General features: G+C 36.5%; 1 protein-coding gene across 4 annotated transcripts in view; it reads right to left on the minus strand.

Annotated features, from left to right (window-relative positions):
- Positions 1-8,113: 8,113 nt before the first annotated feature.
- The window catches only part of LOC116260362 (TOM1-like protein 6), a 45,405-nt gene continuing 30,273 nt past the window's right edge, over positions 8,114-23,245 (minus strand). For 2 of the 4 annotated variants that reach the window (XM_031638655.2, XM_031638656.2), the window contains exon 10: positions 8,114-9,130. In XM_031638655.2, the coding sequence (XP_031494515.1) occupies positions 8,425-9,130 (706 nt within the window). In that variant the 3' untranslated portion in view covers positions 8,114-8,424. Of the gene's footprint in view, positions 9,131-17,427; positions 17,642-17,931; positions 23,240-23,245 lie in introns of those variants that run through there. The other 2 variants (XR_007574166.1, XM_050079380.1) reach the window with 2 other exon arrangements.

A 23,245-nucleotide genomic window follows, 5' to 3' on the forward strand; every position in this document is an offset into this window, starting at 1 on the left:
TCGGTCAAACGTGAGGTTGGTGATCGAGATCCAGTCTGGGGCCACCTCCCTGTCACATGACAGGAGTCAGATTAACTTTACTTTTTCGTCGTCCGTTGCCTTTTGAAAATTAACTGTGTGATGTTGTTTTTGATTAGACTCAGTTTCATACTAAATTAAACTCTTTATAAAACTTTTACAATAACTAATTAATCCTTATCTTGGAATGTAGTGGGCAACAATGTGGTCTACATCTTCTAAAAACTTGGGTTCGAATCTTGAAGTTTATCTCTTCTAAAAACTTGTGCTCTAATCTTGAAGTTTACTTCTGCTCGAATCTTAAAGTTTACTTCTTCTAAAAACTTACTTGTGTTTGAATCTTGAAGTGGTCACTATTATGTCTTAATGTGTTTTACTTTTAAATAATAAAAATAAATCCGAACAAAAAGAGGCCAGTGGCATGTTTAGGAGCCGTGAAATACCACTCATTTAAAAAAAACAAAAAACTATTAACTCTTTGAGTTGTATCCAGCATTTGTAAATTTATGAGTAATTCACCAGAAGTGGCGGAGAGTTTATGTTATGACATTCAGCTACCCATCTTATTTGAAAACCACGTTGCTGCCGACAATGGAAAAGTCCTAAATTATTTTTTATAAAGGTGTGATGCTGATGAGACAAGAGAATAAAAATGTATGAGAGAGAGAGAGATAAAAAGCCTGCAGTCGCCAGAAAGTTCATCCTTTCTCACTACATTATGCGTTTGTAAGCTTTGTAAAAAGGAAGCGACTTTTCTGTCAGCTTGTTGTTTTCTTGGAAAATTAATGTTTTTAAATTTTCATTTTAACCCCAATTACAAGATTGGAAATCACAAATTTAAGAACGGTTTTGAATGAGGCAAAAAACAAAAAAAAAAAACAAAAATTTAATTTAAGTCATTGCGTCGAGCTTTTTTTTTCTAGGGGGTACTTGATGTCTTAGAATTTTGATTCTGAAATCAAAGTTCTAGAATTAAATTTCCTCTTCAACCTGGAATTAGAATGAAAATTTTAATTCTAATTTTCCTTTGAGTTTGATAGTATAAACTTTTGATTCTAAAATTAAAAACGACTTGTTAAGTAAAAATGAGTATTACAATTCTAGAATTCATAAATTAGTGCTTTCATGTGTCGTGTCGCAAAGAGAGACCAAAAAATTCCAAAAGTTTGAAATCACAATTACGCTCCATAGAATGTGATCATAATTCCGTAATTTGGAATATAGAATGAACCTATAATTCTAGAATCACAATTTTTTGTTTGATAAGGCAATTCCCATCTCAGTTGATTAAAATTGAATCAAACGCCCTCTTTTATAATTGTTCTACATTTTTTGATAAATATATGATGAATCAAGTGCTTTCTCGGAATTCCCCTTTTCAGCTTTTTATCCTTTTCCAGCATTTGAGTATAATATTTGAAAATATGAATCTAACTTGAAACTAGTGGACATGAGAGTACTGCAAATTCTGAGTAGACCACATGAATGATCAATCTTGCTTATATAGAACAACCAATTAAAAAAAAATAAAAGAGCAGTTTCTTTGCTTGTAAAATGAGAAATTATTGGAGAAATTACTAGTGAATACAAGTGATATATAATATGATAATGCATCAAAAAGACAAACGACAGAAAATCCCACTGGATGTCTGTCTTCTTCTTCCTTGCTCCGTACCACTTTTCTTTTATTTTGTTTACAAATTCTTCTTTCAATTCCTGTTTAACCATGTGATCTCCCTGACGCACTCTGCGACGTTCACATTGAGGTGCTTCGATGAGGATATCATTTTGACCATAAAAAGGAAGCAGAAAGCTGCAGAAAACTACTGTAACGATTGGTTTGTAGTATTCTTCACGCATGCTACGATAATATTGCCAGTAAAGATGTCAATATATCGGATTTCGGATATCTGATTCCAATCGAATATGGAAAAAACAATAGTTCTACCTATAGAAAAGATCATGAAAGAGGATCAAAATGGTACCCGAATCTAATGTCTTTCCTGAGTTTTCAGATACAATGGGCAGAATTTAATATCCAATTAAGAAACCAGATTGAATTCGGGTATCAGAATTGTACATCTGACTGATTTGGATTCAGATATACACAAATGCCTTATCAGACTCGAATTCATATTCAAATTAAATTTTGTTTTTAACAAATATCTTATATCCATTGCTCTTACATTTTAAAAAACAGTAGGATTCAGTTCAAAATTTGAATTCCTATGTGAATGTAAAAATCAGATTCGGATGGGCTTCGGATTGTGAAATTGGATTCCAAATTCAGATTCAAATATGATTTTTCTTCTTTCATATTTGAATCCTAACATATGAATATCTAAAAAAACAGATATGTTTAAAAGTATATCTTATTCGAATTTGATCCATTGACATTCCTATGTTCATAGGATGTGGGTTTTCTTTCTTCCTAAACTCAAATTTGTCGCATGAAACACATGCATTGCAGTTGTAACTTTTTAATTGATGCTGAAATTGATGCAATTTCAAAGTTTTCTTTGGCATTGCAATTTGTTATAAGCATGAACTTGTGTAGGTACAAAATTAACTATCATATTCTTAGAATTGCATAGAGTTTAGAAATATATGCCTAACTGCCAGATTCCTCTGCAAATTGACCATTTCATGATAATATACATGCTTGTGTCACATGGGTGTTTTTTAATTTATTTGTTCATTTCTAAAATAACATATATAAGGTGATCATGTCCAACTAGCTGCAACAGTGGAAGGAAGTGGTCATGCTTCCCTTGCGTGCCTGTCAAACTTTAGGACCTATAGTTGGGCCTTTACGATGCATTTAATCTTTTTCATATATATATATATATATATATATATATATATATATATATATATATAGACACACACACACAATACACATAAAAGTCTCATGTTTACATGTGCTGGATATTGTTGGATGGTTAAAAATTAAAAGTCTATCTAAAAAAAACAGCTGTCACATGACCATTAGCAATGGTTTATGATGCATCAACATGTATGGTGTTTCAACAATGATCTATGATGCTTTTAGTGGTGAATTTTTTTATTTTAGTCATTTGGCAATATCCAACATGTTAACATGGAATTATATATATATATATATATATATATATATATATATATACATGTGTGTGTGTGTGCTGATTCTAAAAATATTTGTCACCTTTTAATGTATCTCCCTTCATTAAATGTAATATCTAAAGAAAAAGTGGCCATTTCTAGAATGTCATGTTATTGAAATAGATGTGCCAGAACAATATCCCTTATAAGCAATTGTTTAGTTAATTTGTGAAAAAGGGGAACCCAATCCCAATATCTTGATTTCTGGTAACCATGGGAACTTGTAGATATAATTAACTATGTCATCCTGGTTCCATGCTGTGCAGAATCACTATTCTGTAAATTCCGAAGAAGTTCAGAATTCAAAACCAAATTGAAGAACTAAGGAACGAGAGAGCAGATACAGGGAATTGTGGAGGGTCTGGTGAATGCAATGCCTTTTGTTTCTCAAAGCTCTTCTTGGGACTAGTTCAATAATGCAACTTCCTACGTTGGTCTTCTATATTGTATATTTCAGGTCAGGTGAGTGGGAGGAAATCTCACTGTCGAAGTCACCTCCCCCCCCCCCCCCACCCAAGGGTCTAGGCCTATTTTTGGTGTCTTGGGCTGATGCCGCCGTTATTACTTTAACTTGTATATCATTGTGCCCCTTTTTATAGTATATAGAGTTGAAGCCACCAGGGTTCAAAATAGAGATTGGCTGCCTATCAACTCCCAACCGGACTATTGTGTCACTTCGCATGGTGATGTAATTTGGCATATTTAGACACGAGATATGAAGGAGACACCATTACTGGCACGGCTGCACAATGAGCCGAGCCAACTTGGGCTCGACTTGAACTCGCTCGAAAAAACTTGGCTTGTGCTTGACTCGTATATAAACCAGCCGAGTTTGATATTATGAAGATACTCGAAATGATAAATGAGTTGAGTTCGAGTTTCAGGTATTCGACTCGTTTATACTCGACTCGACTCGCAAACCGGTCCGGTTTCACAAGTTACACGAGTTAAACACTTTCACGAGTTACACGAGTTGACACTTATGCAAGTTAAATGAGTTAATGCTTATACGAGTTAATGCCTAATCGAGTTAAATGGGTTAAACGAGTTGAGTTCGAGCTCGCTTTTGTGTAGTCAAATCGAGTTCGAACTTGTTATAAGAAGCTCAACTCTAGTTTGAGCCATGCTCAAGCTCGAGTTTTTTGAGCCGAGTTGAGCTCAAGCTGGCCAAACTCATGTTTGACTCAGCTTGTGTGCAGCCCTAATTATTGGGGCAAACAATGCAATAGCTTCGGCTAGAGAAAAACCCAAAACGGCTTACATCCAAATGATTGGATTATAAATTTGAAATTACAGAAAGTTAGAGAATCTCCAACCTGTGAAATATCCTTTTTTCTCTATTTTCTTTACGTGTACTCCTCATCTGTTAAGGCAGTGACAATTGGAGTTAGTAAACTAGCAATTATTTCTTTGGAAACTAGCAATTACTTTGTATTATATATATGCCCATCTTCTGCATGGGCACTTTAATTTCTGGTGCATTTATAATAAAAACTAGCTACCAAGATCGGGGATGGTTAAAGATAAAGCTAGACTTCGCTATTTGTTAAGTTAATTTAAGGATCCGTACGGGAAACATCATCTAATTTTTTAAAAGAATATTTTGTTGGAACTTACGATTGTTTTCTTATGTTTCGAAGTCAGTCAGATTTAAACTAAAGAATGTCCCATTATGTAATCGTGGTGTATACAGTGTAATATAATATTTAAACTCCTACCATGTTCTGCTCACACTCCTTTTCTCAGTTCATGACCTCACCAAAGCCTTCACTTCTCTTTGACTGACCATGCTGTTTTTGACCTTTAGCGAGTGGTTGGCACTTGTATACCAGAAAATTGGCACTTGTATACCAGAAAACATTCATATATATATATATATATATATATAGAGAGAGAGAGAGAGAGAGAGGGAGAGAGGAGAGAGAGAGAGAGAGAGAGAGAGAGAGAGGGTTTCAACCCTTCAACTTTTCTAGATGGGCAGTTAAGAAAAAAAGAAAAAGAAAATTCTCATTGAGTTTTTAGAGAAAAACTCTCATATCTCTTAAATTTTTTTGTAAAGAACGTGAATTGCAACTCATATGGATAAGAAACGCTATGCCTCTCGATTTGATGATGCACATTCTAGATCAGGTTTTTACAAAAATAAATGACGACCTTTTAAACCATCAACTTTTGATGCTTTTCTAGCCATAGTTTTTCTTTGCTTCAACTTTTTCTTACTAAGATAGCTTGTTTCTATAGGATGAATTGTTAAGTTGGCAATAAAAAAAAAAATCTACTGGCATTCTTATCACTTGAGAGAGAGAGATAGATCTTATTTCGGCTTTATCTAACAAAAGGAAGCCCCAGTTGGAAATGGGAACTAGGATCAAACAATACAAACAGAACTTGAAAGAAGATCTAACATTTTGCACTTTGCTAACCAAGACACTGGTATGAGCATTATATGATTTTCCTCCAAAGAAATTATCAACATCATCATCTTTTCCTCTCGCTGAATTTGTTGATATATGAAATTACTAACCACATCTCCTTTAAATAATCAGGACAAGTGAAATTAGTCATGGCTCATGCTTTCCTTTGATTAGAAGTTTCATTTTCCTTGCCTTAAAGATATAAAAAAGCAAGCCCTTTCTTCGGGTGAGCAGGAGAAATACTTCATACTAATTCTTGTAAGAGAGTCGAAGCTCCCACCCAACCCCTTGTCTTCGTAGAATACAATATCTGGTTTGATACCTTAGGGTGCTTGTCCCGCGGTGCTTCGATTGATGCGTCAGTGATCCTCTGCTTTTAGCCTAAAGAGTTGACACATTGAGGATTTGAAACAGGAACTGGTTACCTACCAGCACCAACACCCTGACCATTGCCCCAAACCCCTGGAGGACGAAAGCGTTTCTTCTCTCATTATTCCGTGTGCTTCAACAATGAAAAATCCTTTCTTGTGCCATGGTCAAGCTTAGGGACGTTAGGTTTCCAAAGACATAAAATTAAACCGCACAGACTCCACTCCATGTCCCTAGCTTAACTTGTTCCTCTTCAATAGATTAGTGACTTTAAAATCTTTTCCTATCCATCAAACATATATCCTCCTGGGATGTCTTCTTGTAATCACTAGGAGGATCTTCATAATGAATCAGCATATTCACTTGATGCTCAAAAAATCTCAAACCATCTTTCAGCTCAATGAAGAACTCTAAAGGGCCATTTGATATTAAGAACAAAGTGAATGGTTCCATGAATATGCCCCAAAGTTGGAGTAGATTGATGGCATGCTTGAACAAGTGTCCCATAGATCTGCCTGAAAGTTAGGATAGATTCATGGCACACTTCAACAAGTGTCCCATGAATCTACCCTAATATTGAGGTAGCTTCATCGAACACTCATATGTTGTTTCTAATATCAAACAGCGCCTAATGTATACATTTGTAGTTGCCAATTCCATCCTTTTCATTTTGGAATAAAAGTTGGTTTAAACTTCCTTACATGTAATATGATATGATTCCATAAGCATATGGAGACTCTGGGTCAATCAAGAAAAGTATGCTTTGTTTCCCTTCAGTGGGATCAAAGAGATACAGAGACTTGCCTAAGTAGGGTTCCTTTTTGCTATATTACCTACAAAAACCTGGGTCCTATTTTACTTTTTATAAGACAGAGGGCATTAGGTTAGCCATACCAGATTTATACGTCGAACTTTTGACCTCCTTCTACATGAAGATACTAAATATAAATTCTTACAAATATTGAGTCTCTCGCATCTTCCATTTTGTACAGATTTCGGTAGTGGTATGAAGTGTTAGGTTCAGCTAAATGCATGTCTAAAGCTGTAAAATATTTAGAGCTGAGATAATTTCAATGCAAGATAAATAAAAAATTAAATAAAATTCAATGCATAATAAATCATTCTATCAAGCACCTTCCTTTCGAACCATATCCCCTCAACTTCCTTACCTCCTGATCTTCCATTCCAATTGAAAGCTCACGGCTGTGGAAATGCTTTAATCAAAACAAACCGCATGGAAGAAGCTTCATGGTTCATAGGGATTATAGTTCGACAAGAAAAATTCAAGTTCTTAGATTTTTAAAGCATATTTATAGTCTCATTCGTCTAGTTCCCACAAAGATTTACAAAGGTCAGGTTATGGTGTTCTAAGACATTCAGTAAATAGGCAGTTGAGAATACGTTTGCATAGTTTGGTTTCATTGACAACACAAGAACAACAATAGTTTGAAGGGGAAAATGGTCGATAGGAGAGAGGAGGACGCAGGGTTGCTACCATCCTGTTCTTGACACTTAATGGTGAGTTCTACCTAATACGGGAGACTTTCCAATCAGAAGGAAAGACAAGCACGAGGTTCACATGCATCAGTGTGTACTGCTGCATACATGTGACTTGAAAAGTAGACGGATTATGTACATCGGCTCTACACAATTAATTATATGTTGCTTGACTTGTCAAATTAAAGTCTTATAGTACTTTGTTAACAACTAGATTAGAGAAAGAGGGTACCTCTTTCGTAGAACAATACCGACTGGATTTATGTCCTTTTCCTTCCCCTGAAGCATGACCTTCCCGCCAGCATCTACAGCTACCTTGAAGTTATACTAAATCCATCACTATCTATGCTTTCACTAAGCGTCGAAAACATCTCTCTCTCTCTCTCTCTCGATTTTTGTTAATGTACACCAAAACAATTTATTACGCCATATAAGAAGGCCGGTTTCCTTCTCTCTTTTTTACTAATAATGAGGAACCACTGGTTTCTTAAATGCGTCCGGCTTGTATGCTCTACTCTAGTTTGACGTATACAATCAAAAGTTTAGCAGCAGAACAAAATGAAATTTCTAACAATTTACAAGGACAATTCTACTATTTTTATTCTCTCTGTATGTATGTGTGTGTGTGAGAGAGAGAGAGAGAGAGAGACAGAGAGAGACAGAGACTCCTGTCGGGATGAAACTTTGCTTTGTAAATACAAGTCTTATCCATGTTACAAAACATCAACATGACAAAAACTATGGCAAAATTATCATACTGCGAGAGAGAGTCCTGTTGGGACAAAACTTCGCTTTGTAAATACAAATCTTATCCATGTTACAAATATTTACAAAACATCAATATAACAAAAACTATGACAAAAGTTTCAAGTATGACTCGCAAATCTGCAGGAACATCTAACGGGATACAATCTAATCCAAAGGCTAGCATGCAGAACAAAATCTATACAGTAAACGCTATGAAACCAACAAATAATGCATGAACTCAAGAAGAAGTTTGATTAATACATGCACCATTACAAGCTGATGATTGGTTTGATGCATGTGATGATTCTGTCTTTTGTTGGAATGCCGCATCCACCTCTTGTGACAAAGATTGAAGGGCCAACACTGTGTCTTCTGAGCTCACATCATTGTGTGATTCCTGCAACTTGTCTTCTGCATAATATGGAGGGACTCTGTTCCAGTAGAGTGGCTGAGAAGGAACAAGCATTGGTATGAAACTTTTTTCTTTCAATTCCCATGGGGGAGGTGGATAGGCAAATGGATTTGAAAGTGATGCCTGTGAGAACAAATTTTGTGGTGGTCGACCGTCAGACACACCCGAGAAGGAAGCACTCTGTGGTAGATCATCCCGTGCCCAAAGCACCATATGATTATTACTAGGCAACTTCCAAGAATGCATTTGCAACTGCTCTGGTAAATAATGTTGCAGCACTTCAGTTGCAGTATAGTCTGGTTTCTGCTCACAAACTGGAGTTGCTTGCATATGCAACTCACACCTGCTTCTTGCGTAGTCAACTGGATCAATATTTCTACCATGACAGTTTCTGCTCAGTGGAGGCTGTTCAACAACCACCAACTCCATGGTTCCAGCACTAGCTGATATTTGTGAACTTATATGGGCCAATGAAGCTTGACTACTTGCTGCCTTGTCACTTCTATATGGGGTACTTTGTGCCATGGAATGCCTGAAAATTTCACATTTTCATAAGAAACATATGACAGGAGTACAATCTTATCTGCATAAATGCTTAGCTTCAGTACGGCAAAGTAAAAAACAAAAAAACATCAACATTCTCACCTTAGAACAATTTCAAAAACAGTATATCTGTCTAAAAACAATTCAAAACACCAGTTTCCCGTTTCTCCTTTGGTGTATTTCCAACTTAATAATACATATTCCAATCTTCCGCACCCAATTCCAGTAACATTTTGGAACAAAGATATCAACCAAGGCAGTTTATCCTTTTCAACACCGCCAAGAGGCAGCAGCCCTCTCTAAAAGGAGAAGCAAGCCTAAACAGCCAAAATATCAAAGTAACCAAGCACAGGAGTACCTATTTTGGGAATGTCTAGTTTCAAAGTCTTTAAATGTGTAAGTCACCAATCCCAACTTCAAGACTGAACATGTAATGTATTATCACGTCAGTCTACCAGTGACATTCCTACTGAAACATATACTCAAGGGTAGGTGCAAAGTAGATAACGTCAAAACAGCTATATATTGTTGGTAGCATACTAAGTTGTCAAAAATCCAGAACTGGACATGTGTCAGATAAGACACCTAAAGAAGACCATTCAGTCTGAGTCAGTCCAAGTTAGTTGACTAAAAATTAGTCAAGAAGTCTGAAAACCAGAATATTTCAAGTGATAAAAGTAAAAAAGATGAAATATCATTATGAATCAAGTAAACCACATAGTTCAGCCATCTTTCCATCAAGACAGCAGACCAGTGCCATCCATTATAAATGTGCTTGGTACTTTTATGGAATGTATGGTTGATTGCAATTTAAATAGCTCTCTTGTTAGCATTGCAATGTTTTAATGGCTCTTCAATGACCAAGTCCATGTCTTTAAGAAGACTTCTTAATCTTAACTATGTGTTCTCCACAGTCCACAGTAGTAATTGCCATAGCTCAACACACACTGTAGCGATGAATGACAAAGAGATTTGTTGTTTTTTTTACATCTCCAAGAGAAAAGGGAAGATCCTAAAAAAACAAAAACCAGTGTAGGATCCTGGTTATTTAGGTTCCCGTCATCCCTTCCCCCCAAAAAAAATTAGATCTAATGGAGATGATGTAAGTAAAAATCATCCATTTGTATTATTCTTGACATTTCAAACTATGCAGCTTGTTCACCATGTAAACACAAGTAAGAACATGTTAGAGCTGCCTTGCAAAGTGTGATTGAAATACATGATACGGCTCCAATTAGCTTGATATGAAGTCAGATTGTCCAGCAATTTTCAATATCCATATCAGATAGTTGGTTCTTCATAGTCTGTGAAACACTAAAACTTAAGCTTGCAGAGACCCAAAAAAATGAGAGAGAGAGAGAGAGGGAGAGGCTGATTTAGAGAGAGAGAGAGAGAGAGAGAGAGATAGGGAAAGAGGGTTTTCAGCCAGGAAGAAGAGAGATAGAGTTACCTGCATAGACCTGGACCACCATGATGAAAGAGAGAGGAGTACATCTTCAAGGCGACAGGAGGAGAGAGAGATATGGGGATAAAGGATTAGGGTCAAAACCCTTTGCCCACTTTTCAAACTATTAAAATTCTTTACTTTATAAAATTTCTCTAACCCCTTCTATATTATATATATTACAAACAAGGATTTAAATTTTTAAATAAATGTTAGTAAAACTTGTATATATACATGTGTGTGTGTGTGTGTGTGTATATATACACACACACACACCCCCCTTGCCATACCCCCTACCCACATTTTCTAACATTATCGTTTCCATACGGCCATACCTAAATCACAGTACCCATACCCGAACTCATACCCTCACCCATGCAACTTAGTCCGAGATACATGATCTTTCGATAATGTTATAAGCAAACTTAGTCTGAGATAGAACGTAACAGTGATGTGAATAAGCCACTTCAATTTCAAGAAAGAAAGTTAAAAAAACCCAAACTAGACACTCCAATGTATTCAAGAAATCCTTTTATCAGACTGAATGTCTTTATCACTTCCAATGACAATCATATATGCATATCATTGTCGTGCAACAAAAGAACAATAAAACTTGTGTGTGTTCTTTCAGCCGAAAAGGTTTGAGCGCATATAAAGTTTTCCTTAACAAAAGGGTTTTAACCTCATGCATGATCATTCTGGAAGGAGGATCCAAATACATGACAGTTAAGGTTTTTAATAGTTGTTGGGCAAGAAAAGCAAAGTTCTCACAATAATCAATTCCCATCATCTCCAAAGTACCCCTTAGAAACTAACCTAGGTTACAACTTTTTGAAGGTACAATACTTTTGGTTTTGACCCTAAAAATCAATCTAACCCAATAGTTTTCTTGCCTAGAGGAAGCGATTGAATTCCTCACTTTTATTGTTCTTATGGGCAAGGAGTTCAAGATTTATGGCCTCAACCCATTGTTGGTGTTGCTTGATTCATGATACGAGGGAGGTTTAGGGTGAAAGTGGACAGCTACAACACACGATTACTATCTAGGGGAAAAAGATTCATAAGAAACAGATTGTTGAGGAGCTCTAGTGCTCCTAGTGGACTTTCTAAAAGGAGAGGGGGTTCTTATAGTTCATTGTAAAAAATGGTTCATTTTTCTCTGCTATTAGTTTCACATGTATTCAAATCATTTGTGGGACTAAGGTGAGGACATCATCGCTCTCAAAAAGGAATTCATCATTCTCAAAAACATCATGTGAACAAGAAGGAAGTAGATCAGAGTAGAATGCACATTCATCCTTGTTCTTGGATTTTTACTTGTTCCAAAACCACTTTCATTTTCAACAAAGATGACATTTCTTAAAACAGACAATCTGTCGTTTTCTGATCATAACATTTGTACCATTTTTTGGTTTCAGGTGACATTTATACCCTTTTTTGGTTTCTCAATCTTCTAAGAACGCACACTGGATACAGTTTTAATGTCTTGCAGTAAGTAGAGTTTTAGTAGTTTCTGTATATGTTTGTTCTTTCTTTCAGCAAGTCCATTTTGTTGCATTGTTTTTGTGCACGATCTTTGATTGACGAATTCTGTTGTCTTCCTATGTTCTGAATTCCTTAGGCAGATTTTCTCCTCTAAAGTCAGTTCATAGAGTCCCTATATTGGTCTAGCTGGATTTTAACATACTATGAACTATTTTGACACTTAAATTCAAGTTTGAGAAAATAATCCAAGAGTATATAGAAAAATCATCAATAAATATTACATAATACGAATATCCTACTTTAGGTACTAGAAGAGCAGGACTTGAAACATCAGAATTCATGATCCAAAGGGCTTTTTAACACAAAAAGTTCTAGCTGGAAAAACATTTTCATTTTCTCCATGATACAATCTTTACAAGTAACACTGTTACTGCAGAATTCTTTCAAGAAATAAATACAGGAATACAAGGCCTCCCAAGTTCCAATGCTAAAATTTTCTAATTTTTGATGCCAAACATTCAAATGACTTTTTTGGTCAGTTTACAAGATGAAGACTTTGAGAGGTCCAAAAAAGTACTTGTAATAAAGATAACCTCTTCTAGAACCTTCCTTAATTGGTGAAACACAAAGCTTTGATGGAAAAAATATTATACCCATGATAGTAATTTGGGCAACAGATAACCAATTAAAGTTCAATTCTGCAATGCACATAATATTAAGAATTTTACAAGACTTGTACTTTTCAAAGTCCGTAAAACTACATCCCTTCTAATTTTAAGAAGTGTGCCAATAACCATTGAAATAAAAACAAGATAGGATAATCATACCTAGTGGAGAAATAGAATGGCATCTTTTGGTATGGATTAGTTGCCCCTTATGAGAGGTTAAAGAGCCTCCATGAGTTGCCAAGGGACATGGATCCAATTTTTGCTGATTTTTCTTTCGCAACCTCATGAGATTCTGCAAACAGTGACTCTCTCTTCTTTGAAAAGTTCTTCTTCTTTAAGTTTAGGACATTTTGGCTTCATATTTCTCACTTCTCCACAATGACCCTAAGTAATTCTGTTTGATCAATCATAATATTGTCTAAAGTGAGAAGGTTTATATGTTGTAACATTTAAACCAAGTCTTGTGGTAGCTACAACGATACTATCATTCTTGGCTTTAAGATTACAGATGCTATTCTCCTCCATAGAGAGCCTGCGAGAGCCTCTTGCATTGAAAGAACATGCTCCCTTTGAAGGACAGATGTCCAAAGCCCAACAAATTCGGATGCAAGAATTATCATAACTTTGTAAGATTTTTCATCTTCCAATTGTTGATGGCAAAGAGCACTATTGGAAAGGTCATGCCAATTTAGTCCACAAAGAACAAATTCATATCAAAGTTGGGTGAGAAATCCAAGATATTTCTTAGTAGTTTTATCTCCTTGTGCATATTCATCATTCTTTCTTGAAGATTACATTTATAAGCAACATCCTTTATGGTATGACTGTCTTTAAGATAAACCCATGAGCTCAGCAAATTTTGCACTTGTGGTCAACTCCATTTAAAAATCACATGACTGTGAAAAGTGACTATAACAGTCACAAAGAATACATATAATACCAAAAAGACACTAAGGCCAAGTGAAGAAGAGTAATACTCATTCAATAAACAATATAAAGGCTGTAAAACACAGCTTATCCTTTACAAAGACTGTTACAAGCAATGTTATCCGTATCGTACGATACGCACGCGTACGTATCGTATAGGTTGAAGAAACCTATACGATACATGTTCAATACACGATACGCGTGCGTATCGTACCCGTATCGGCCGTATCGTACGATACGGGGCCTGTATCGTACGATACGGGCGATACACCCCCGTATCGTACGATACGAGAGAAAACATAAAATTCTTTATTTTTTAAAAGTTTAAACACTCCTTCCTCTCTCTCTTCTTGTATTTAAAGACTCCAATAGACATAGGAGGGAGAAGTTTTGCATATTTTCATAAAAATTAACCGATGATTCATCGATTTGGGAGATATCATCGTTGAATCATGAAATATGATAACTGTATGTTTGAACTTATAAAATTCTGATGTAATCTAAGTCCTAAAACTCCAAGACTTAAGACTCTCAGTCCTCAAATTTTATAAAATTTTCAAGTTTAAAATTGTGATAGATGCTTATTATGTTAATTTGAATATTTGATTTCTTATTTTTGAATGTGTTGTTGATAGTATACACATGAATGTTCCTTATGTATGATGATCTTTTTTATATTTGAATACATTTTTTATTTTTCTTGATTTCTGATTTTTTGTTCATTGTTTTCAGATTTCTGAGAATTTTTGTCTATTTTTTCTGATTTTTAAATATTTTTTAAAATTAAAAAATTAATTTTACGATACGTTACGCTACGTTTACGATACGTTACGATACGGCGTATAGGTCGGCCCGACCGATACGCGATACGCTACGCCTTTTATAACATTGGTTACAAGGATATTTATAAGAGAGAATAAGAAGAGATGAGCTAAACTAGCCGTTGGGCTAGTTCCAACAGCTCTTAATAGAGCTGTTGGAACTGCCAACGGCTAGTTTGGCAGAAATAATAAAAAAATAAAAAATAAAAAATAAAGAGAAAAGAAAGAAATAAACTAATTCCTAACTAATCCTAAACTAGCTCTTAACTAAGATAATACCTAATTAAGAGATAACAACAATAAGAAATCATATTTCTTAACACCCCCCCTTAAACTTACGGTGCTATCACCGAAAGTTTATCTAAAAGAAAGTTGAATCTGGGAGAACATAGAGGCTTTGTGAAGAAATCAGCCAGCTGGAACTCGGAGGAGACATATGGAAGTTTGATAGTCTTCTTCAAAAATTCTTCACGAACATAGTGACAGTCCATTTCTATATGCTTTGTTCGTTCATGGAATGTTTGATTCTTGGCAATGTAGATAGAACTTTTGTTGTCGCAGCATAAATCAGTGGGTTCTTCTATCTTTATTCCCATATCAAGGAGCATTTGGCGAAGCCAGACAATTTCCATAGTTGTAGAAGCCATGGCTCGATATTCAGCTTCAGTAGAGGATAGTGAGACTTTCTGTTGCTTTTTGCATTTCCATGAGATGAGTGATTCTCCTAGAAAAACACAAAATCCAGTAGTTGAGTGTCTATCATTAGGATCTCCTCCCCAATCAGCATCAGTATAAGCAATCAAGTTCAAGGAGGAAGAGGAAGACATAAAAACTCCCTTGTTTATTGTTCCCTTAATATATCTGATGATACGAAGAACAGCTCCCATATGAACGGTTGATGGAGCATGTTGAAATTGACTCACAGTATGAACTGCATGAGCAATGTCAGGCCGAGTGATGCTAAAGTACATCAAGGATCCCACAAGTTGTCGGTAAGGAGTGGGATTGGCAAGTGGAACTCCATCATCAATCTTCATCTTGCTTCCTACTGCTTCAGGAATTTCTGTGACCTTATCATCTGTTATGCCTGATTTAGCAATGATCTCTGCAGCAAACTTAGTTTGTGACAAAAAATATCCTCTAGTAGAATATGCAACCTCAATACCCAAGAATTACGTTAGAAAACCTAAATCTTTCATTTCAAAAGTTTCTTGTAGTAATTTCTTACATTCTCTAATACCTTCCTTATCACTACCTGTAATGATCATATCATCAACATACAGTAGAAGAATTATGATACCTGCAGTAGTATACTTAACAAACAAGGCAGTGTCAGTTAAGCAAGAATGAAACCCATAATCAGAAATAACAGAATTAAAACGGTCAAACCAAGCTTTAGGAGCTTGCTTGAGGCCATAAAGAGCCTTCTTAAGTCTAAGAACTTTCCTTTGAGGAACAGACAACCCTGGTGGTACTTCCATATAAACCTCTTCCATAAGATCCCCATTTAAAAAGGCATTTTTAACATCCATTTGATAGATATTCCAGTTTTTAACAGATGCTAAAGCAATAAGGGTCCTAACAGTAGTCATTCTAGCTACAGGGGCAAATGTTTCCTCATAGTCAATACCATATTCTTGAGTGTAACCTTTGGCAACAAGCCTTGATTTATACCTTTCTAGGGATCCATCACTTTTAGTTTTCACCTTGTATACCCACTTGCATCCAATAGTCTTTTTCCCTATAGGTAAATCTTGTATTTCCCAAGTTTGGGCTTTTCTCAAGGCATCCAATTCTTCTAACATGGCATTCTTCCACTCAATATATTTGGATGCTTCATTAAAAGTAGAAGGTTCAAAGTGAGAGTGAATGACATTAATTCTAGCTCTATGAGATGGAGTAAAAGTTTCATAAGACACAAACCTATTGGGTTGTCTTACATTTCTAGTGGATCTCCTAAGGTTTTCTCCACTTTGAGTTGGTTGGAGATCAATGGTCTCATGATGTTCTTCTTCACCAACTTCTTGTTGCCGGTTTCTTCTATGATAAGTGATTATATCCTTGGCCATTCTACTATCATTACCACCAGTGTTGCTATCATCACCATCATGCATTTCATCATCACATTGAGAAAGGAACTTAAATAAAAAGGAATAATCATTATTGTGTTGTGACTCCTCACAATTTTTAAAGCCACTTTCATCTTCACAAAACCTTACATTCCTTGAGACAATGATCTTGTCTTTAATTGAGTCATAACATTTGTAGCCTTTTTGGGTTTCAGAATAACCAATAAAAGCACATTCAATAACTTTTGAACTTAGCTTATCAGCCTTGTCATTAAGAACAAAACATTTGCATCCAAAAATACGAAGTCTATTGAAATCGGGTTCATACTTGAATAATTTTTCAAACGGAGTGGTATTATGTAAAACTTTTGAAGGCATTCTGTTTATAAGATAAACAGAGGCAAGTGCGGTTTCAGCCCAAAAGTTTTTAGGCACATTTTTGGAAATAAGAAGGGTTCTTGTTGTTTCAATTATGTGCCTATGTTTTCTTTCTGAAAGTCCATTTTGTTGAGGTGTTCTTGGACAAGATTTTTGGTGGACTATCCTATAGTTTTTCAAATATCTTTCGAACTCATTTGAAATGTATTCACCTCCGGAATCAGTCCTTAAAATTTTTAATTTAGCATTGAATTGTGTTTGTACTAACATGTGAAAATTTTTGAATATCTCAAAAACTTCGGATTTATATTTTAGGAAATATATCCAACAATAACTAGTGAAGTCATCAACAAAGATCACATAATATGATAGCCCTCCTTTTGACATGATAGGAGAGGGTCCCCATACATCGGAATGAACAAGCTCAAAAGGCAAAGAAGAGAAGAAGTTCCTTTCTCCAAAAGATAAAGATTTCATTTTTCCATGTATACAATCATTACATTTAAAATTTTCAATACAAATATTCTTGGTAGGGTTCATCATAGACAATTTTCTAACATTTGGATGACCTAATCTTTGGTGCCAAACATTGATGTCCACATTTTCAACATAGTGACAAAACTTTTCTTTGGGGATGCATAAATTGTCCATGTAGTAAAGGTCCCCTTTTCTAAAACCTTCCCCAATCAATCTCCCGGTTTGGTGATCCTGCACCAAACATTTATTTGATGAGAAAACAACATCAAATCCAAGATCTGAGATTTGTGACACAGAAAGTAAGTTAAGATTAAGTTTAGGAACATAACTAACTTTTGGAACAAAAAATTTTTGTTTTCCAAATTCTTTTTCAAAATTCCCAATCCCTTTAACACTTAAAGAAGTTCCATCGGCGGTAACAACATTTGATTCTTTTCTTGTTCTTTCAAATTTGGTCAAAGATGATATATTTGGTGTCACATGAAAAGATGCACCAGAATCTAAAAGCCAAGAAAACATACCAGGAGTGTTGGAGATGGATGCCGTTGTTGCTAGTGCTCCGGAATTTGACTCCTTGATCATGGGTTGAAGGGCTGTCATGATTTGATTCAACGTTGTGGATATAGATGATAGATCACATCCTTCATTTGTGACATTTGCGGCCTTTCTTTGATCAAATTGTCTAATGTTGTAATGTCCACCTTGAGGATATGAAATTCCCCGGTTGTGTTGCCCTCCTTGTGGATATGAAGTTCCTCCTTTGAGAAAATTTCCTCCAAGATTCTGCGATTGTCCTTCATTGTTGTTCAACTTTGGGCAACTAGGTCTTATGTGACCCGGTTCATGACAAAAGTGGCAAATAACTTTATATTCTCCTCTAATTTGATTCTTAAAGTGAGGAGGTCTAAAAGACTTGATGTTGTTTCCAGGTCTAGAGGCGGCTAAGGCTCTTTCTTCTTCTTGTTTTGAGACAAGAACACTATCTTTATCCATTTCTTTGGATAGTTTCATTCTAGTTTCCTCTCCACTTAGCTTTGTAAGAAGTTCATGAATGAGTGGAGGAGAGGATGAAGAAAGAAGGGCTGACCTTATTTGTTCAAATTCGGGCCGTAGCCCTTGAAGGAATTGAAAAAACCGAAATTCATCTATTTCATTTCTTCTAATCTCATGGCATTTGCAGTCCAACCCTAGTTCGGGACTTAGTTGATCTAACTCATTCCATACACTAGAGATTTCCATGAAAAATTCTCTAACATTTTTCTCTCCTTGCTTGATACTTTGGGCCTTTTGAATCAAAAGATACTTTCGGGCCATATCTTTTTGGGTGAACATTCCCTTAAGATATTCCCAAACTTCACTAGCCTTTTTATAATACATAGGATTTTGGGCAATTCTAGGTTCAATACTTCCATAAATCCATTCTTTAATCCTAGAATTTTTAGCTTCCCAATCGTCTAATTTTTTGTAATATTCATTCATAGCATTTTGTCTTTCCACTCCATCTAGTTGTTTTTCAATCCCATTTTCTATTTTGGTCAACTTGAGAGTGGGAGGGATAGACGTACCTCTTATGAAGCCCCATAAATATTTTCCTTTGATATGCATTTCCAAACATTTTGCCCATAGTGTATAATTGGTTCCGTCAAGCTTGTATGGAGCATAATAGCTTCCTCCTTCAATTGAAACTTTGGAGTCTTCCATGAGAGCAATACTTGAAACAATAATCTCCAAGGAAGTCAAGAAAAAACTCTTCTAGAAATTTCACCAAACAGTTGGTGAGCAACCGCAGCAAAAAGGCCTTCAAAAAATTATATCCTCCAGCAAAGAATCTCTTCAATCAAACCAGCAACATAAAATCTCAGCAGCAGCCTTTAACAAGCTTTGAGAATCAGCCCACTGGCTCTGATACCATGTGAAAAGTGACTATAACAGTCACAAAGAATACATATAATACCAAAAAGGCACTAAGGCCAAGTGAAGAAGAGTAATACTCATTCAATAAACAATATAAAGGCTGTAAAACACAGCTTATCCTTTACAAAAACTGTTACAAGGATATTTATAAGAGAGAATAAGAAGAGATGAGCTAAACTAGCCGTTGGGCTAGTTCCAACAGCTCTTAATAGAGCTGTTGGAACTGCCAACGGCTAGTTTGGCAGAAATAATAAAAAAATAAAAAATAAAAAATAAAGAGAAAAGAAAGAAATAAACTAAATCCTAAACTAATTCCTAACTAATCCTAAACTAGCTCTTAACTAAGATAATACCTAATTAAGAGATAACAACAATAAGAAATCATATTTCTTAACAATGACTTCATGGTAATTGGTTCTTCAAGCTTGCCACTTCTTTCCATGATCATGAATAGTTTTTCTCTTTTTCATTTCTTGAAAGTCTGTGACCTTGTAAGAATCAAACTGCATTCCCTTCTGGTTTCTCCAATAAAATTCTTTTAGCCTCTTTACACCATCATGGCATTCCATGATAGAGGCCCACGTAACATAGTTGTAGAAGCAAGGTTTGGGCAAGAAATGGTGGTAATATCCTCTTTTTCCATAATGAACACAAGAAGGAACCTAAAATGCTTGGAAAGAAAGGCCTAAAAGGACCATGACAAATCATGATAACAAGATCCTGAGGAGTCAGTGAACTGGTTGTCCAACTAGTCCCTGGCAACTTCAAGCCAGTTTCTAGTTGCCAGACCACCAACCGTGCCAACTGGCTGACTGGTCAATGATTCGACAACCAATGTAGTATTCATCATTGTAGTAGTACATGTTACGAGATAGAGAGAGAGGCGGCAAAAAGTTATCTATGCATTACGTGACCCTAATCTCTATTAAGAGATTAGGGTTAGGGAAAATTACAAGAGAAGTCCACTAAAAATAACAAAACATTTAAAGAGATCCTCCCTAACTTCCTAATATTTCAGAAACCCCTTTTTGTATCTTTAACACTCCCCCTCAAGCTGGAGCATATATATCAATCATGCTCAGCTTGTTACAACATCTCAGGAAATCGCCTATGGGAAGAGCTTTAGTGAGAATATCTGTTGCCTGATCTTCTGAGGAGACATGAATAGTGCTAACAATTCCTCCTTGAACTAAGTCCCGAATATAGTGGCAATCCACTTCAATGTGTTTAGTCCTCTCATGGAAGACAGGATTGTTAGCGATATATGTAGCTGCCTTGTTGTCACAATACATCTTCATTGGGAGATTCACTGAGACATCCAACTCTACAAGTAGTGATCTAACCCACGACATTTCAGCCACAGTTTGAGCCATAGCCCTATATTCCGACTCAGCACTAGAACGAGCCACAACATTCTGCTTCTTGCTCCTCCAGGAAATAAGATTACTGCCCACAAAGACACAAAAACCGGTAGTAGACTTCCTATCATCTACAGATCCAGCATAATCAGCATCACTATACGCCTCGATGTCAACACATTCTCCTTTCTTGAACCATAGCCCCTTTCCCGGGGCTGATTTCAAGTATCTTACAATCATTAGAGCTGCATCCCAGTGAACTTTTCGGGGTTTTTCCATGAATTGGCTCAACTTATTCACAGCAAAGCTAATGTCGGGATGAGTGACAGTCAAATATAACAGTTTCCCTATCAGAGATCTATAAGATCTAGAGTCAAACGGCTCTGAGTCATCATCATGTATATGAATGCGAGGATTCATGGGAAGTGTGGCAGGTTTAGCCCCCAATAGTCCCGTTTCCTGTAGAAGATCAAGAGCATATTTCATTTGAGACACTACAACTCCTTTATTACTACGAGCCACCTCAATACCAAGAAATAACGAAGTTGTCCAAGGTCTTTCGTAACAAAGTGTTGCTGTAAAAACTCCTTTGTTTGAGCTATCTCTTGATCATTTTCCCCTGTAAGAACAATATCATCCACGTAGACAATCAATATCACAAGTCCTGCTGAGCCTCGCTTGATAAACAATGAGTGATCAAGCTGGGATCGGCTAAATCCACACTTAGATAACACTTCAGTAAGCTTTTGGAACCATGCACGGGGACTCTGTTTGAGTCCATAAATAGCCTTCTTTAACTTGCATACCTTGGAACACTCCCCTTGTCGCTCAAAACCAGGTGGTTGCTGCATATAAACAACCTCAGAAAGGTCTCCATACAGAAAGACATTTTTGACATCCAATTGAAAAAGAGGCCACTCTCGTTGGACAGCAAGAGAGATAATCAAGCGAATAGTGCCCAACCGGGCCACAGGCGAAAAGGTCTCAAAGAAGTCAACACCATAAGTCTGAGTATACCCTTTTGCGACAAGACGAGCCTTGAACCTTTCAACTGACCCATCAGAATGATACTTGATGGTGAATACCCATCGTGAGCCAACCACATCACAGCATGTTGGGGGGTCTACCAAATCCCAAGTCTCCCGAGAAAGAAGAGCATCCATTTCCTCCTGCATAGCTTGTCGCCAACGTGGATCTAACAGGGCATGATGGTGCGAGGATGGGATAACATGACGAGATAAAGCTTGATCAAACTGTACTAAGTGTGTACTCAGATGAGCAGTAAAGACAGAATTAGATATAGGATGTAAGGTACACTGTCGCTTGCCCTTGCGAATAGCAATAGGGAGATCTGCTGCAGAATAGTCATCACTTAAACCTGAGTTAGTCTTATCAGTAGAGCTTACCTCTTGAGACGATGCTGGTGGACGGTTGAGAGAGGGACCTAGACGACGAGTGTAAACCAACGGAGGCTCAAGAAAACGTTCATGTGACCTAGGTTGAGATGATGGAAATGACTCAAGTGACACTGGTGGAATAGGAAGAGGTATAGGTGCATGCATCTCAGATGAAGAGGGACTTGACGGAGGGAAATAAGGACGAGACTCAAAGAAGGTAACATCCGCACTGATAATGTCTTTCTTGGTCAAGGGATCAAAGCATTTGTATCCCTTTTGATTGGCTGAATAGCCAATAAATATACATTTGATGGCTTGGGCAGCAAGTTTGCTTTTGTTCGGGCCTAGGATATGTGCAAAGCAAGTGCATCCAAAAACTTTGGGAGGTAAATGAAATAATGAACGCCCTGGATATAGAATTTGTATTGGAATACGGTCTTAAATGGAGGAAGAGGGTAATCTATTAATGAGGTAACACGCACTAAGGATAGCATCACCCCAAAAATAGGCAGGCATGTGAGAATGTAACATGAGGGTACGAGCTACGTTTAGGAGTTGCCGATGTTTGCGTTCGGCTACACCATTCTGTTGGGACGTATGTGGACAAGTATATTGAGGTCGAATTCCATGGTCGGCATAAAACTGAAGTAGAATGGAAGACTTGAATTCAAGAGCATTATCAGTGCGAATATTTTTGACAATGAATCCAAACTGAGTTTTTATTTCCTTGATAAATTTTTGAAGAATACATATGACTTCAGATCTTTCCCTTAACAAGAAAACCCAACTGACTCTAGTAAAATCATCAACTAGAACAAGATAATATCGAAAACATGATCGAAAAGGAACCCGACTAGGACCCCATACATCCACATGAATGAGATCAAAAGGACTCTGACTCGATGGACTCTGACTCGAAGGAAAGCTGCTCCGTGTATGCTTGCCCAACTGGCAGGCATCAATAAGAAGGACTCTGATGTAGGAATGTCTGGAAACATGCGACGAAGTTTTGGTACGGAAGGATGACCCAATCTGAGATGCCATTGGAAGGGAGAAGGCTTGGAAGGGACTGAAGATGCAGCAACATCAACTGGGATTGACAAAAAATAAAGGCCCTCACGCTCATGGCCGCCACCAATCATCTTCCCAGTTGGTAAGTCCTGAAA

This window comes from Nymphaea colorata, chromosome 9 (assembly GCF_008831285.2).
Source record: "Nymphaea colorata isolate Beijing-Zhang1983 chromosome 9, ASM883128v2, whole genome shotgun sequence".
NCBI lineage: Eukaryota > Viridiplantae > Streptophyta > Magnoliopsida > Nymphaeales > Nymphaeaceae > Nymphaea > Nymphaea colorata.